Consider the following 16,276-nt stretch of genomic DNA (forward strand, 5'->3'; position numbering starts at 1 on the left):
AAGAATAAAAAATACAAATAAGTAGATAGTGAATGACAATATACAAATGACAATTGTAGGCAGGTATATTACAAAATGCAGTTATGTATGTACATGTAAATTATGTGCAAAACTCCTGTGGCAGGTTAAATTTCCTCAGCTTGCGAAGGAAGTACAACCTCTGCTGGGCCTTTTTTACGATGGAGTCAATGTGAATGTCCCACTTCAGGTCCTGAGAGATAGTGGTGCCCAGGAACCTGAATGACTCCACTGCAGTCACAGTGCTGTTCATGATGGTGAGTGGGGGGAGTGCAGGGGGGTTTCTCCTGAAGTCCACGATCATCTCCACTGTTTTGAGCGTGTTAAGCTCCAGGTTGTTGAGAGTGCACCAGACAGCCAGCTCTTTTACCTCCTGTCTGTAAGCAGACTCCTCACCGTCCTGAATGAGGCCGATGAGTGTGGTGTCATCTGCAAACTTCAGGAGCTTGACAGAGGGGTCCTTAGATGTGCAATCATTAGTGTACAGGGAGAAGAGCAGTGGGGAGAGAACGCAGCCCTGGGGAGCTCCGGTGCTGATTGTACGGGTGCTGGATGTGTATTTTCCCAGCCTCACTAGCTGCTGCCTGTCTGTCAGGAAGCTTTCGGTCCACTGACAGATGGAGGTGGGCACGGAGAGCTGATTTAGTTTGGGCAGGAGGAGGTTTGGGATGATCGTGTTGAAGGCCGAGCTGAAGTCCACAAACAGGATCCTCACATAAGTCCCCGGTCTGTCTAGGTGTTGCAGAACATAATGCAGTCCAATGTTTACTGAATCGTCCACAGACCTGTTTGCTCTGTAGGCAAACTGAAGAGGATCCAGCAAGGGCCCAGTGATGTCCTTCAGATGGGCCAGCACCAGTTTTTCAAATGACTTCATGACTACAGACGTTAGAGCCACAGGCCTGTAGTCATTTAGTCCTGTAATTTTGGGTTTCTTAGGGATGGGGATGATGGTGAAGCATTTGAAGCATGAAGGGACTTCGCACAGCTCCAGCGATCTGTTGAAAATCCGTGTGAAGATGGGGGCCAGCTGGTCAGCACAGGATTTCAGACAGGCTGGTGTAACACAATCTGGGCCTGGTGCTTTTTTCCTTTTCTGCTTCCGGAAGACCTGGCGCACCGCATCCTCGCTGATCTGAATTGCAGGTGTGGGGGAGAGGGGGGATGCAGGAGGTGAGAATGGTGAGACTGCTTGATTGGAGAGGTGTTCAGGATGGGTTGCAGGAGCTGTTAATGGTGTGAACGGTAGTTTGGAGAGGCATTTGGGGCTGGTTGCAGGAGTTGTGAATGGTGTGAATGGTTGTGTTGGGAAGCATTCAGGGCAGGTGATGGGTGTTCTTTCAAACCTGCAGTAAAACTCGTTCAGATCGTCTGCCAGTCGTTGATTCTCTACGGTGCTGGGGGGTGGTGTCTTGTAATTGGTGATCTTCTTTAGACTTTTCCACACTGATGCGGAGTCGTTGGAAGTGAACTGAGTCCTTATTTTTTCAGAATAATTCCTCTTTGCCACTTTGATCTCCTTTTCCAATGTGTATTTAGCCTGTTTATACAAGACATTGTCCCCCTTCACGTAAGCATCTTCTTTGGCCTGAAGGAGCTGTCTGAGTTTTGCAGTGAACCATGGTTTGTCATTATTGTAAATTAGTTGAGTCTTTGTAGGAATACACATATCCTCACAGAAACTGATATATGATGTTACGGTCTCTGTGAGTTCATCCAGATCGGTGGCAGCAGCTTCAAAAACACTCCAATCAGTGAGGTCAAAACAAGATTGTAAATCCTGCTCTGCTTCATTAGTCCATCTTTTTACAGTCCTTGATACAGGTTTAGCTGATTTTAGTTTCTGCCTGTAGGACGGTATAAGATGAACCAGAAGGTGATCAGAACGTCCCAAAGCTGCGAACAGAGTGAAATGCATCCTTTATTGTGGTGTAACAGTGATCCAATATATTACTGTCTCTTGTGGGACATGTAACATGCTGTCTGTATTTTGGCAGTTCATGGGAGAGATTGGCTTTATTAAAGTCCCCGAGAATGATTAAAACAGAGTCCGGGTGCTGTTGTTCTGTGTCTGTGATCTGATCAGCGAGTTCACGCACCCGTTACGCATCTGTGATGGGATGATCAGGCGGTGCTGGATCGGCGCTGGCACATATCCGCAACAACCCCTAAAAACAGACCAGAAACGACTTCGGCCCGATGTGCATTTGGACTCAGGAACGAGTCCGTGAGGCGGATGCGGGCCAGACCCGGCTCTATCGTTTTGCGGTTGCGGCCCTGTTCCGTTATAGCGTCCAGTGGCTATCTGGGTAGGCTCTATTACAGTACAGTATAGTCAAAAGTTTGGACAAACTTCCCATTCATGTTTCCAAATGTTGATTGATACTGTATATAGAATACAGTATGTACATAAACAGAATATATGTGATTCGATCTGGGAAAACCCATCAGGAACGTTTTCAGGAAGTTCTAAAAATTGGTTGTAATTTTTTTTGTCATAATTTATGGTTTCATACAATTATTATCCTATAACATCTTGTCTATCATCTATGAAAATGAAAAAATCACTTGTTTAGTGCAGAAAAAAAAAGATGTATTGCAGCAAGTAGAAATTAAAAAGTATTTGTCTTTCTCTCATGATAAGAACACGCTGCGGAGGTGCTTTCTTATAACACCACAAAAACCATTAACCTATCAAAATAAATCACGTGACATAATAATGTTGTATCTTCCCACCAGTCCTATTTAAACTATGGCACACAATTTTTTATATATTTATTTATTTTTAAGATCATGAGATGGCGGAGTGCAAGAAAACAACAAAGTCTGAAGCTGCTCACATTTTAGACAGTCTTACTTGTCTCTGTCTACTCAATCTTGGTGATAACCAGTGCCCTAAAAGCTGTTATAATAGACTATTTCCCATCCTGAGAAGAAGAATCAGATAATGATATTACTAAAGAGGAGGAGTCTGATGACAGTCTGTATATGTCTCTTTTCGAATTACAAGGTACACTATTCATGGTAACCAAGCATTCAAGGGGCGATCAAAAGTTCAGAGACTATGCCCATCATGATAAACAATGGACAACTGTCCTCTTCAGCGTAACATTAGTCTGTGTAATGATGCAGTATAGAGCTCCTGACAGACAGCGATCGTTAAGTAGAAGTGAAATTGAAACCCGTCTCACTTTAAATCCGTTTTTCTCAAAATTCAATTCCAATATATACATAAACATATTTTTTCGCAGTGATAACTCAAATATGGTCATCAAACACTTGTGTCACTATGTGAAAAATAGCCTTATGTATATGGAAGCAGAGAATTTAACAAGAAACTCCATTATTTAAAATGAGTCTGACATCAGTGCACTTAACAGTAAACTACACTTCTTATAAATAACACAAATAGAACAAAATATATATAACATTAATTAAGAAAATAAACAAAGTAACTGTAGGGCAAGCAAACTATAATGCCAAAAAAACAGGAGAAGGTTATGCAGGATGCCCAGCTTTTCTAAATGTAAACATTCTAAAAGAAATAATTAATTATCATGAATATTTTTCACAAATTCTGTGTTGTGTATTTTCTGATAATCAAATATACATGCGGAACAAGAAGATTGGTATATAAAATTGTTGTTTGCAGTTTAATATTCACAGACACTGGTCTACAGTTATAGCACGTTCAATTTTGCTTTATAGAGTAAATTCTGTTTTTATGTATGGCCTCCATGATTCCGAGTACGTTTTCCACATCGCAAAAATCACAAGGCCCTACTGATGTAGCAAATGAGTATGAAAAGCACATCATGAGAGTAAAAGACGGGGGCATTGTTTATTTACTTTATAGCAATGAGTCTTACCAACTAGGTGACATAGTAGCGTTAAATCACCATTAAACAGACTAAACAGCCATTTATTGGACTGCAGAAAGATAATAACTTTTTTATTTCTTTTTTTATTAACAAACAAAAAACACAATAATACAAAGAGTTGAACAATATTTTGGTAAAATTAATCAAAACAGAACAATAATGATAAAAAAACACAGAACAACAGAAAATATGATGAAAATAAATATGTATATGTACAATTCTCAGCCTATCATAGTCTCTCCATAGGCAATTTTCTGAAGATCTCTCGATACCAAAGGGAAAGAGATGGAGGTCTAGAGTAAATCCACTCAATTAGGATGCATTTTCGAAACCGGTAAGCGGTTAAAGCATTATCCTTTGCTGGCAAGCCAAGAAAAAAAACAAAACAGGATCCTTGGCAAAGTTTATTTTAAGATAATAATTTTTCAATATGCTAGGTTACTGACTACTGACAAACTATGCTGACACACCATGCGTGTCCTTCTTGCGCCCCACTGCTCTGCACATTTTGTATGTCTCTCTTGTCACTTCATTTATTTTATTCAAATGTTAGTGCCTAGAGTCTGGAGGAAGGGTGGAGAAGCTCATAGCCCAAATTGCATGCAATGTCATCTGCTGGTGTTGGTCCCATTGTGTTTTTTGAAAAGTCACTGCACCTGTTTACCAAGAAATTCTGGTGACCAGCTTTTTGAAGATTAGGCACTTGCCCACACTGCCAAAAGCACCAAGACTTCCTTAAATGACCATGGTGCTGGTGTGTTTGACTGGACAGCAAACTCACCAGACCTGAACTCCAGAGAGAATCTATGGGGTATTGTCAAGAGGAAAATGAGAAACAAGAGACCAAAAAATGCAGATGAGCTGAAGGCCACTGTCAAAGAAACCTGGGCTTCCAGACCACCTCAGCAGTGCCACAAACTGATCATCTCCATGCCATGCTGAATTGAGGGAGTAATTAAAGCATAAGGAACCCCTACCAAGTATTGAGTACATATACAGTAAATTAACATACTTTCCAGAAGGCCAACAATTCACTCAAAATGTGTTTTTATTAATATTATTATTAATATTGGTCTTATGAAGTATTGTAATTTGTTGAGATTTGTTGTGAATTGGTGGGTTTTTGTTAAATGTGAGCCAAAATCATTACAATTAAAAGAACCAAAGACTAATAACTGAATTTATTTAATATACAAGTTTTACAATTTAAGTTGAATTATTGAAATAATTCCATGAAATTCTAATTTATTGAGATGCAGCTCTACTGTATGTACCTTAACGCAGTGGTTCTCAAACTTTTCCATTCCTAAACAAGTGTAATCTATTTCATGACCCACCAAAATATTTGAGAAAAAATTGTTGATATTACTTTAAGCCTAATCTTACTTAAAAGTTTGATGACAGAAATTAAGTATTTAAGAAAAATAAACATTTTATTTTAGAGTACACCTGAAAAATTTCACTACTAATATTTAAGTTTTAATTTTTGTTTACGGACATTAAAATATGTAGTGTCCATAAAAAACATGCATCAGACTCATTCCAGTGAACTGTAATCTGCACTGCTGTGTTTTGTTGCAGAAAATGCATTCATGAAAGCAGAAGAAGCAAAGCAGAACTATCTAAAACAGTTTGGAGATAAAAATGATTGTGAAATAGGTAAAAAAAAAATTATAATAAACAGATGTGTCTTGTTTTAAATAAACAAAAAAACTGGATGACATTAAGTTCAGGCAGGAATTTATTTTTGCAATGGTTAAGTAAATGTTAAGCAATATCTTCAAAAGACTTCAGAATTTTGGCAAAATGTTCTCTAAAATGAGATGATACATCGAGTACTGCAATTTTTTTTTTAGCCCTGCTCACACGATACATGTGAAAGACTTATTACAAAACGTTTCCCGAACGAAAAAAGTGCAGAGTTCAAACGGACGATAGAAATGAATGAACATGGCCTACCTGAAACCATTTTCGTAACATTTGATTTTTTTGGTGTATTCTATCTCATGCAGAATATAGTGTATTGAAGTGAGCAAGTGTTTTCTCTTTTAATAATGTGGCACGATTGTACCTTTTAATGGCATTGCTCTGAGACCTCCACGGTTATTACATCTCGTGTGCGCCCGCGCTTCGAAACACACAACCCGCGCTGACTTAATTGCAATTCGATAATCACACTAAGGATATTGCAGTTCGTTATTAATGTTGGTGGGCTATATCATTGTGACGAATGGGTTCCCGGTTCCCATCTCTGTCTTCCCTTGGTTGTGAAGTTTTTATTGTGTTCCACTGGTGCTGAAGCCCGGAGGAAGGAGGCATGCACTGCAGAAGATCCCTCACTGCTGGGGTAAATCCGCGGTGCCATCGAGCAGGGCGAAGGAGTCTGCCGCCGAGGACGATCAAGGTGGTGGCTGAAGTGAGTTGCCTGGGAGATGGATTCTCCTCTTTTGTATCCTTCCGATCTCCTCTGTGGTTCTCAAGACCGGTGAGTGTCGCAGGTATCGCTCATTTCCAATCACTCCACTGGCCTCGCTCCGTTCCCACGGCTCTCGGCCCTGCCGCACTGGTCACGTTCAGGTAGAATTTGAGGGTCAGGTAGAATTTTTTGAAGCATCGAAAATACATTTTGGTCTAAAAATAGCAAAAACTACGACTTTATTCAGCATCGTCTTCTCTTCCGTGTCTGTTGTAAGACAGTTCAAAACAAAGCAGTTTGTCATATCTGGTTCGCGAACGAATCATTAGATGTAACCGGATCTTTTTGAACCAGTTAACCAAATTGAACTGAATCATTTTAAATGGTTCGCGTCTCCAATACGCATTAATCCGCAAATGACTTAAGCGGTGAACTTTTTTAATGTGGCTGACACTTCTTCTGAGTTATAACAAACCAGTATCCCAGAGTAATTAATTTACTCAAACAGTACACTGACTGAACTGCTGTGAAGAGAGAACTGAAGATGAACACTGAGCCGAGCCAGATAATGACTCGTTCACGAGTCAAGAACCGTTTCTGTCAGACGTGTCCGATTCGAGAACCAAGGAGCTAATGATACTGCGCATGTGTGATTCAGCGTGAAGCAAACCGACAAACAGAGCGTCTGAACCGAACTGATTCTTTTGGTGATTGATTCTGAACTGATTCTGTGCTGATGTTATGAGCGTGGGTAAACCGAAGGCTTGCAGTCATCGCCAATGACGCCATTACGTCGAGCACAAAAGAACCGGTGAACCGTTTTCTTCAACCGGTTTATTGAATCAAACTGTCAGAAAGAACTACTGGTTATCCGAAAACCGATGCAACCGGTTCTTGACTCGTGAACGAGTCATTATCTGGCTCGGCTCGGTGTTCATCTCTCTCTTCACAGCAGTTCACAGTCAGTGTACTGTTTGAGTACATGAATAACTCCGGCATATTGGTTTGTTTTAACTCAGAGGGAGTGTCAGCCACATTAAACAAGTTAACAGCTTAAGTCATTTGTAGATTAATGCTTATTAGAGACGCGAACCATTTAAAACGATTCAGTTCGATTTTGTGAACAGGTTCAAAAAGATCTGGTTACATCGAATGATTCGTTCGCGAACCGGCTATCACAAACTGCTTTGTTTTTAACTCTCTCACAACAGTGACGGAAGAGAAGACGATGCTGAATAAAGTCATAGTTTTTGCTATTTTTGGACCAAAATGTATTTTTGATGCTTAAAAAAATTCTAACTGACTCTTTGATGTCACATGAAATACTTTGATTATGTTTTTCTTACCTTTCTGGACATGAACAGTAGACCGTACACACAGTTTCAATGGAGGGACTGAGAGCTCTAAATCTAAAATATCTTAAACTGTGTTCCGAAGATAAATGGAGGTCTTATGCTGTGTTCACACCAAACGCGAATAATTTCAATGTTAAGTCAATGCAAAGGCGCTTTTACACGCGTCTAGAGGTCTTAAGCGCAGAAGACACAAATTCGCCTCATTCGCGCGTCCAGTTCACGCTTCGCATGAGAATGGTGCTTTTTGTGCATTTAGCGTTTGACGCGAATTCGTGTCAAACGTGTCCGCCCGAGTTGAAAAATTTTAACTATGGTGTCAGGAATACCCTTCTCCATTCATTCAACAAGCAGGAACGACTGATGTTGTCAGTGAACAGTCAACTGGAGCTATATGACAAAAGTTCATATTTCTATAGAGACAGGAATAAAAAGGACCTATATATATATAAAAAACATATTAATAGATAAATTGAAAAGGCCAAAGATAAGAAACATCTCATTTTACCCCAAACAAATTACATTTTATCTTAAACCACTAAAGAGACATCAGACTCAAGCCCCCATGACGTGAATTCGCGTCTGTTGTGAAGTTAATTTCACACGCGAATGAAGCGAATTACTCGCTCGAATAAAGCGAATGATCTCAAAATGGTCAAGCGGCAAACTAGACGCGGTAGACGCGAATTTGACGCTCTATTCGCGTTTGGTGTGAACACAGCATTACTGGTTTGGAACGACATGAGGATGAGTTATTAATGATGTAATTATGATTTTTGGGTGAAATATCCCTTTAAGGGACATACTGCATGATTGTAGCCATCATTTAAGATCACTGCAAATCACACTGTGCGACATGGATCTGGTAAACTTGGGTATGACATGCATGTAGACTGTACGATGATGATACCTATTGACTCGTAGGCTACGATCCACTTTACTAGAGCAGAAAAAAACATCATTAGCATGTGCTAGTGATAAAACAAAAATAACATGATGAATCACATTTTGGCAGTTTAAGTTTTTATGTGTGCTAAAAAAAAAGTGGAAGCGGCAAAAGAGGAAGCGATAAAAGCTTGAGGTAAGCAGTTTTATGTTTTAGCGCCATGTCGCGTTGATTTCTTGTCATATTTTTATTGACTGGTCAGTAGACATGGGTCATAGCAGCAAACACACGGTGCGATGATCATGCTGAATTTCTGACACTATCAGAAAATAATCATAGGCTATCTTTGGTTACAAGACCATGACAACAGCCCTCTTTGAACCTCTCTTTCTGTACGACATATGACCATGACCACAGAAATCACCACGATTGTTTCACAATGCCAATCTTTCGTCTGAGACAGCTGAAAATCTAGCAGCATGTCCCGGGCTTTAAGTGTACAACGTATTAAGTAAAACGTACTTCCCCAGTGACAGCTTTTGTAACTTTTATTTCCTGATAGTGTAAAAGTAAAAAGAACTGAGTTCTTTTTAGTGATCAAATTAAGTATATTTACACTACAAAAAAACTATTCTAGGGGTTAATAAAAAATTATTTGTTTCTTCTAAATATTTTTTTTTTCACAAGTGAACAAATTATGTTTCATTGAGTATAGTTAATCAGTAAATAAGTGTGGCATTTAAATGGCAGTGTTTCTCAAATGATACACAAGAGCTGTTAGATTTTAATCATGTGTCTAATGTAAAGAAATGTGTTTTCAAGTTTTAATTGCAAACTGAGTGTAAATCAGATTCGGTATATGAGTGAATGGCTTCATTATGTTTGCCTCATGTACAACTTTTAGTATGTAAGTCATTTACAAAAAGAAAAAAAGAAAATCTGTAACATATATGCCCAGCCAACAATGACATGTGGGGCCCAGATGAGGGCTTCATGGGCGGCAAATGTGGGACCCATTATGGGCTTGCACCCGGGATCCACATTTGGGCAAGCCCTGGAAGCCCAGACGTACTAAAAGTGGGACTGCATGGGTCTTAATTGGGCAATTCATGTCAGACTCATTTGGGCCCCACCTGCCCAAATGGGTCTAAAGTGGGTTTGCACCCAGGATCCAGCCGTGGATGCCCAGATGGGCTTTAAAAGGGATCTATAAGGATGTTATGTGGGATCTTAACCGGGCAATTTGGGCCCCACCTGCTTAATGGCCGTTTAAAATGGGCTTGCACCCGGGATCCACACGGGGGCCAGCCGTGGATGCCAAGATGGGTTTTAAGTGGGACCTGTAAGGGTCTTATGTGGGTCTTAACTGGGTAATTCATGTCAGACCCATTTGGGCCCCACCTGCCTAAAGGGGTTTAAAGTGGGCTTGCACCAGGATTCAACCATGAATGCTCCTATGGGCTTAAAGCGGGCTCTGAAAGGATCTTTAAACCGATACCGATATCTACTGATATTGAATTTTAAAGCCAATATCGGCCGATAATATCGTGTATCCCTAGTTTTCTAAATATGTGTTTCTGCCCCAAGGGACAGGCATCTGGGACTGGGCTATTATTTGAATAGTGTTACGGTAGGCCTGCAACCTTTCTGAGAGTCCACTAATCAGCATAATTCAACACAGCATAAACTTTGACCTATGTTGATGTTTTTTACATTTTTGGGAAGTTACATTGTTCTTTTTCTGCACAAATAACAAAAATGACTGATGGATTGTCTTGGCAAAAGATCTACAGGTATGCAATGTTTGTTCTTTGGTTACTAGTGTTACTTGAAATGTATTGAGTTACAATTACTCAATCTCAGCATGCTTGATTAGCCTACATGTAGAGTTACTACAAGTTGATTAAGTGTAGTTCAACAATACCTTGTAAAAACTTTGCCGGTTCATTTTTCTCTTGATTGAACTGTTTGTTTAGTTGAATTAAACTGGTATTGTTAGTTAGTAGCTTATTTCAACTAAACAAACAGTTTAAACCATGAAAAATGAAAAATATCAGCTGTCTTAACTTTTTTATGTGCCAGCAACAACCTGAAAACTTCACAAGCCATAAATGTTCCTAAATCCTATCCAGCATCAAAATGAACAACCCTCTGAAGACTTTATACAGATACTGAACCTCATTTAAATGAAGACAATCAACACTGTAGATGGTGACGTTCAGCGGTGAGTTGAAGTTCCTTAATCCATAAATAACAGAAACTCCAAAGAACAGTTCCTTTCTGCAGAAATACTGGCTTCATGAACACTGATGAGGAACACAACACAGTCCACTAGTGTAACTGTAAGTGTAACTAAACTTGACAACAATAACTACAGAAATTTACGGAAATGCACAGAGAAGACGGAAAAAGGGATGATGCTGTGTACGAAAATATTACTAAAAATATAACTGGTAAATCTGGAAAAGAGATCACTGACTGTAACGCGATGAGAATCCAGTCATCAGAACTCACAGGTACTAAGATTAATCATGAATATTTTTAATAATAGCACAGATTTGATCAATAATGGATTTATTGCTCAGTTGGCATGTTTTCAGTTGATGTGTTGAATGGACAAATAAAGAGAATCAAGTGATGTTTGTTGAGATTCAGGAAGTGATGGTTTGACGATCTCCAGAGCAGCTGGTGTGTGTTTGGGGCTGCTGTGTGTTCTTCTGCTGACTGCAGTCATAGTGCTGTGTGTCCTCATCTATACAAAGAGCACAAACTACACAGAGGAGAAACAACAGCTTCTAACTAAGATCACCAACCTCACAGAAGAAAGAAACCAGCTACTAACCAACAATACCAGCTTATTTAAACTAAACAAACAGTTCAGTCAAGAGAAAAATGAACTGGCAAAGTTTTTTCAAGGTATTCTTGAACTACACTTAATCCACAAATATTCAATGACAGACTTGTTTCTCTATTATCAATATATTTAGGTATGTACAGTAAATGACAATAAAGAGCTGATAGTTAAACTGGATGTTCACAGATGGATGGATTTACTATCAATTCAGTCTTTACTATGTTTCCACTGAGACGAAGAGCTGGGCTGAGGGCAGAAGATACTGTACAGAGAGAGGAGCAGATCTAGTGATCATAAATGACAGCAAAACACAAGTGAGTGAAAGGTACTTTCTTAATCATATTCTTTGGGCATGTTTGTAACTAGAAGTGAGCTAAAATTGACAAAACCTTCATCAGAGGTTTACATATGGACATCCTTTTAAGTAAAAAAAAAAATCAGATGGTTTTATGTCAGGGTAATGGGTATTTCTAAACTGAATATATGTGTATTGTTTGTGAAAGGTCAGTTGAAGTAAATGTTTGATGTAATTTCTTTCAAAAATTCAGGATTTTGTAAAGAAAATATCCTGTGGATCTGAAACCTGGATTGGTCTGACTGATATTGAAGTGGAAGGCACATGGACATGGGTAGATGGCAGCACACTGACCTCTGGGTGAGAAAATCACTGAATTGAACTGATAATTACGTGATAAATGGTTCATTACACACAGAAAGCAACTCTGAACATCTAATGCTGATATGATGCAGGTTCTGGAATGCTAATGAGCCCGGTGGATATACAGAAGAGAACTGTATTGTCAAAATTTCAGAAGGATGGGCTGATTATCCATGTACTACCTTTTTTATATGGATTTGTGAGAAGAAAAATGTAAAATGAGTTAATTATATGCAATGACTTATATATAATACATGTTTATATTTAGCATAAACATTAAGGAACACTTTAAAACCAGGAACTTTTGAGTCATTTTGAAATTTACAATTTTGGTCTGCCACCATTACAAAGTAAAGTCTTAAAACTATTAACTTGCACATTTACCATATTTGTCTTCTCTATTAGTCATCTCATGTCAAAGTTATATTTTTAGATTTATGACATTTCTTATGTAATGCTAAAACATTGCTGATCACTTTCAGAAGTTGTAATGATGCTTTCTTTTCAAAGAAATAATGTGAAACATTGGTCACTTATACATATATTGGTATTATTAAATATAATTTCACACACAAAGCAAAAGCATAACACATAATAAATATCGGATTATTTTTATTCTCATTTTTATTATTCCCTCTTCTGGCAATTCCAGTATGAGTTTTTCATGGTTATATTGCAATTAAAGCAAATTTCAGGTTCAGTACAAGTTTAGCTCAAATTCAGTAGATACCTTAATGTTTATTTACATGTTCCTGTATTTGTAAGTGTTTATCTTGCTTAATAAAAAATGAATATGGCCAAAGTTCACCATTCTCCAGTTTTCTTTGCACTTCCGATAAAAATGCTTGATACACAGAAACAGTTTCAATGTGTTGGAAGTTGATGGCCTATCAACTTCCCACAACCAGAGTCTAGCCCTGGCAGTGCCACAGGGAAAGCCATGCAATACACCCAAACTTTTACACCAAACACTTGCGACCCATGTACACCTCTATCATCTTCTATGTGATCTCACAGTTTGACAGGTCTGTCATTGGAAAGCATCACGTTCTGTCATTAATAATTCATGTATTTGCATAGGATAAGAAAACTCAGTCTCATGAGTAAATATGAGACAACGACACTTGTAATGTTGACATTGTGTAGATTTTATACCCAGAACACAAAAAATATTTAATGACCACATAACTTGATATTGTACTAAACTAAAACATCTGCAGAGTAAATAAGTATTTAACCTGTACAAGCAGCCTGACCAAAGACCTGAATATCTCCTACAGTTCTCTGATGGTGGTGTAAAAAAACTTTAGCCATTTTGATCCATTTATTGTCATTATATACTGTGGACAAAACAAGCCGAGTCTCATTGAGGAGTTTCTTTATGATTTTTTCAATGAGTACAAGCATCTCAAAGACAGTGGAATAAGTTATTAAGACCAAACATAACATATAAATGCATGTGTGAACATGAACATGAACAACATGCTTCGGATCACTAAATATTTCTCAGATTTCCAATCTCCCCCATTCATTTTCCACAACAAGAGATTTATAAGATAGTTTTGGTAGGGAACAACACAAATGTTCTGTGTGATTTTTTTTTTTTTTTTTTTACAAAATATAACCATTTCAAATCAAGTTTTTTGGTTAAACATAAGAGCATGCTAGTGTGATAAACAGTGCCGTTTTCATATTTAATTTAATACTGAAAAAATTATCCACAAATAGTGATTTTTCACTTAAAAACTGAGGTACATAACCTCAAATCAATGAGACCTACGATCAATCAATTCCAAAAATAAACACAAAACCAGACCTAACTGAAAGAAAACAAGCTGACAAAAAGATTGATATCAGTATTAGGTGATAATATTGCATAACGAGAATTATAAGCTTTAATTAATTCTTCTTGGATTTAATAAACAGCATGCCATGTCAAACTATACACATTGAAATACTTTTTAAGACCATACCATGTGATTTTGTTATGGGGTTGCAAACTGCCTCATTCAAATTATTTATAATTTAAGTGTCAAGTCAAGTGTACAGTTTATTGTGCAACCAAAGTACCTATAATAACCAGAAAAAAGTAATGCATAATGCTGAAATTTAATAATAAACCTGAAATACTCCAGGGCTCTTATTTTGAAATTGTATATGCTTCTTCCAACTGTAAAAAGATGGGGGAAAAATGCACTCTTACAACAATATATGACATATTGTTATATAGACACAATATAGTAAACCCTGTCATAATTAATCAACAGTAGATCATAAGTAATTATTTGAAATAAATGTGAGGCAGTTATGCTTATTTAAATAAATTATAGCCTTTTGATGATAAGTAATCACATTAAGCCCATAGCCATTCCTGTTTTTTTGTCCAAAAATGTAAAATATGCTTCTAAAATACATTTTACAAAGTCAATTTCTGTTCATAAAAATACGCCCACCCACTGGAAAAAGAAGCTAGCAAGTTGACATCAGACTCTTATGTGAGTCATCAGCTTTAGATGTAAACTGACATCACCTCAGCTGAACAAACCGAAAGCGAAAGACTGATCAAACTCCAACTAAAGTCTTTAGGGTAAGTTCATGTCATATCATGTTATCAAAACAGACAAATTTCACAATACTTTTAACAAACTCTATAAAAAAAGATGAGCCAACGATGAAGCAGATTGATTGTATTGATCTTTATAATATTATTATCGTTCATATTCAACAATGAGCAACATGACAATACATAGTATATTTCAGGACATAGATCAAATAGTTATAAGTTTGAATCCAGACTGAATGTCTTTAAATGGTTGTAAGTTTCTATCCATTCATTCTTACTGGCACTATTGTCATTATGTTATGAGTTGATTTGTCGTCTGCTGAAGTTCACTCCATTTTACACATAAAGAAGTTTACCCGCACTTCGAAAATGTGTTAATCTGTTTACTACTCATCAATACTGTAATGCAGTGGTTCACAGTAAGTCACTTTATCAGGTGTTCAGCTGTGTTTTTCCTCACTAAATGCAGAACTCAAATCTTTATAGAGACATAGAAGAAGACTAGCTGGCTCTAAAATGAGTCTCTGTGAAGAGAGAGAGGAGGAGGATGTTGATCACTATCAGAACCAGAGAGGAGCACCCCCAGAGTCCAGCTGTTTGAGTGATGCATCCATGGGACGACCCATTTATTTCAGTAATGGAACGGGAACTTTCAACCTCAGGTGAGACAATAACCAGCACTGGAGACATATTATATCTTAATCTAGTGATGCTCAACTCTTTAAATTAATAGACCCTTAAAAAAAAACCTCAAAATACCTTATCATTTTTTAAAACGTTTATTCATTTTGACTGATTTATTTAAAAATATATAGTAGCATATTGTTCCATGAAACTTTCAGTATATTTTGTTATAATATATATCACCATTCTTTTTTTTTTTTTCTTACTGTACTTGTCAAACCCTTAAAAATGTCTCTGAAAAAAAGATATAATATTGACACACCATGTGAATCGGGTTTAATCCAGATTTGCAGCAGTGATACGATCACATTTCATGATGCACAGGTTGAAATTTAAGCCTCACATTTAAAACACATTGGTTCTCATATGCCAACCAAATGTCATGACATAAACATAAACAAAACGGACATCCCAAAACACGTTTTTTTTATTTCATATTTTTTATAATATAAATTATTGATGTCTTTCCTTAGTATCAATGGAAGAAAGAGAAAAAGAACAGCATGTCCAGAGCCCATATATCAGCCTCCTGATCTAAGTGATGGACCAATGACCTTTAAACCCAGGTGAGACAATCACCAGTACTGCAGGCAAGAGACTGAAGCATCAGGGTAGGCCTGCAGCAGCTAGTTTATAACAAACGCTTTACTCTGGTTGCAACATTTGTTCTTAAACTAGACCATAGCTAGTAAGTCGTTATCTCTCTGTAATGTATAGTCACATAATACAATGTTTTACTTTCAATGATCCAATAGCAGCCATCAAATTCACAAGCAGAAGTTTTGTTATTAAAATAAAATGAATTGGATTTTTTATCCTGTTAAAAATATTATAATTATAACTTATTTTGCCTGGCATGACTAATTTAATTACGTAAAATAATAGGTATAACTATTATAATTGGTATTTGTATGTATACATAACATTCAGAAACTGTATTTGAAAAGGATAAGTAGCAAACATC

At 37.5% G+C, this 16,276-nt stretch overlaps 2 protein-coding genes across 3 annotated transcripts in view; both read left to right on the forward strand.

The window, feature by feature from the left end:
- Window positions 1-10,817: 10,817 nt before the first annotated feature.
- LOC113048637 (CD209 antigen-like protein C) lies at window positions 10,818-12,857 on the forward strand. 2 transcript variants are annotated; one of them, XM_026210501.1, is made up of 5 exons: window positions 10,818-11,069; window positions 11,203-11,469; window positions 11,594-11,721; window positions 11,956-12,062; window positions 12,158-12,857. In XM_026210501.1, the coding sequence occupies exons 1-5, from the start codon at window positions 10,943-10,945 to the stop codon at window positions 12,285-12,287; spliced, it is 759 nt and encodes a 252-aa protein (XP_026066286.1). In that variant the 5' UTR covers window positions 10,818-10,942; the 3' UTR covers window positions 12,288-12,857. The 2 variants fall into 2 exon arrangements, with proteins under 2 accessions (XP_026066286.1, XP_026066287.1); XM_026210502.1 differs by having other exon boundaries at window positions 11,209-11,469.
- Window positions 12,858-14,379: 1,522 nt separating this feature from the next.
- LOC113048440 (NACHT, LRR and PYD domains-containing protein 3-like) overlaps window positions 14,380-16,276 on the forward strand; it is a 39,841-nt gene continuing 37,944 nt past the window's right edge. The window contains exons 1-3 of the mRNA XM_026210235.1: window positions 14,380-14,652; window positions 15,115-15,290; window positions 15,786-15,878. Coding sequence (XP_026066020.1) covers window positions 15,145-15,290; window positions 15,786-15,878 — 239 coding nt within the window. The 5' untranslated portion in view covers window positions 14,380-14,652; window positions 15,115-15,144. The remainder of the gene's footprint in view (window positions 14,653-15,114; window positions 15,291-15,785; window positions 15,879-16,276) is intronic.

Source organism: Carassius auratus, chromosome 29 (assembly GCF_003368295.1).
Source record: "Carassius auratus strain Wakin chromosome 29, ASM336829v1, whole genome shotgun sequence".
Classification (NCBI taxonomy): domain Eukaryota; kingdom Metazoa; phylum Chordata; class Actinopteri; order Cypriniformes; family Cyprinidae; genus Carassius; species Carassius auratus.

Bases quoted from the DNA above. Each gene is read 5' to 3' on its own strand.
- LOC113048637 (XM_026210501.1), top strand. From the start codon at position 10,943: ATGCACAGAGAAGACGGAAAAAGGGATGATGCTGTGTACGAAAATATT. The intron at 11,470-11,593 runs GTATTCTTGAAC...GGATGTTCACAG, and splicing joins ACTGGCAAAGTTTTTTCAAG to ATGGATGGATTTACTATCAA. The intron at 11,722-11,955 runs GTGAGTGAAAGG...TCAAAAATTCAG, and splicing joins TAAATGACAGCAAAACACAA to GATTTTGTAAAGAAAATATC.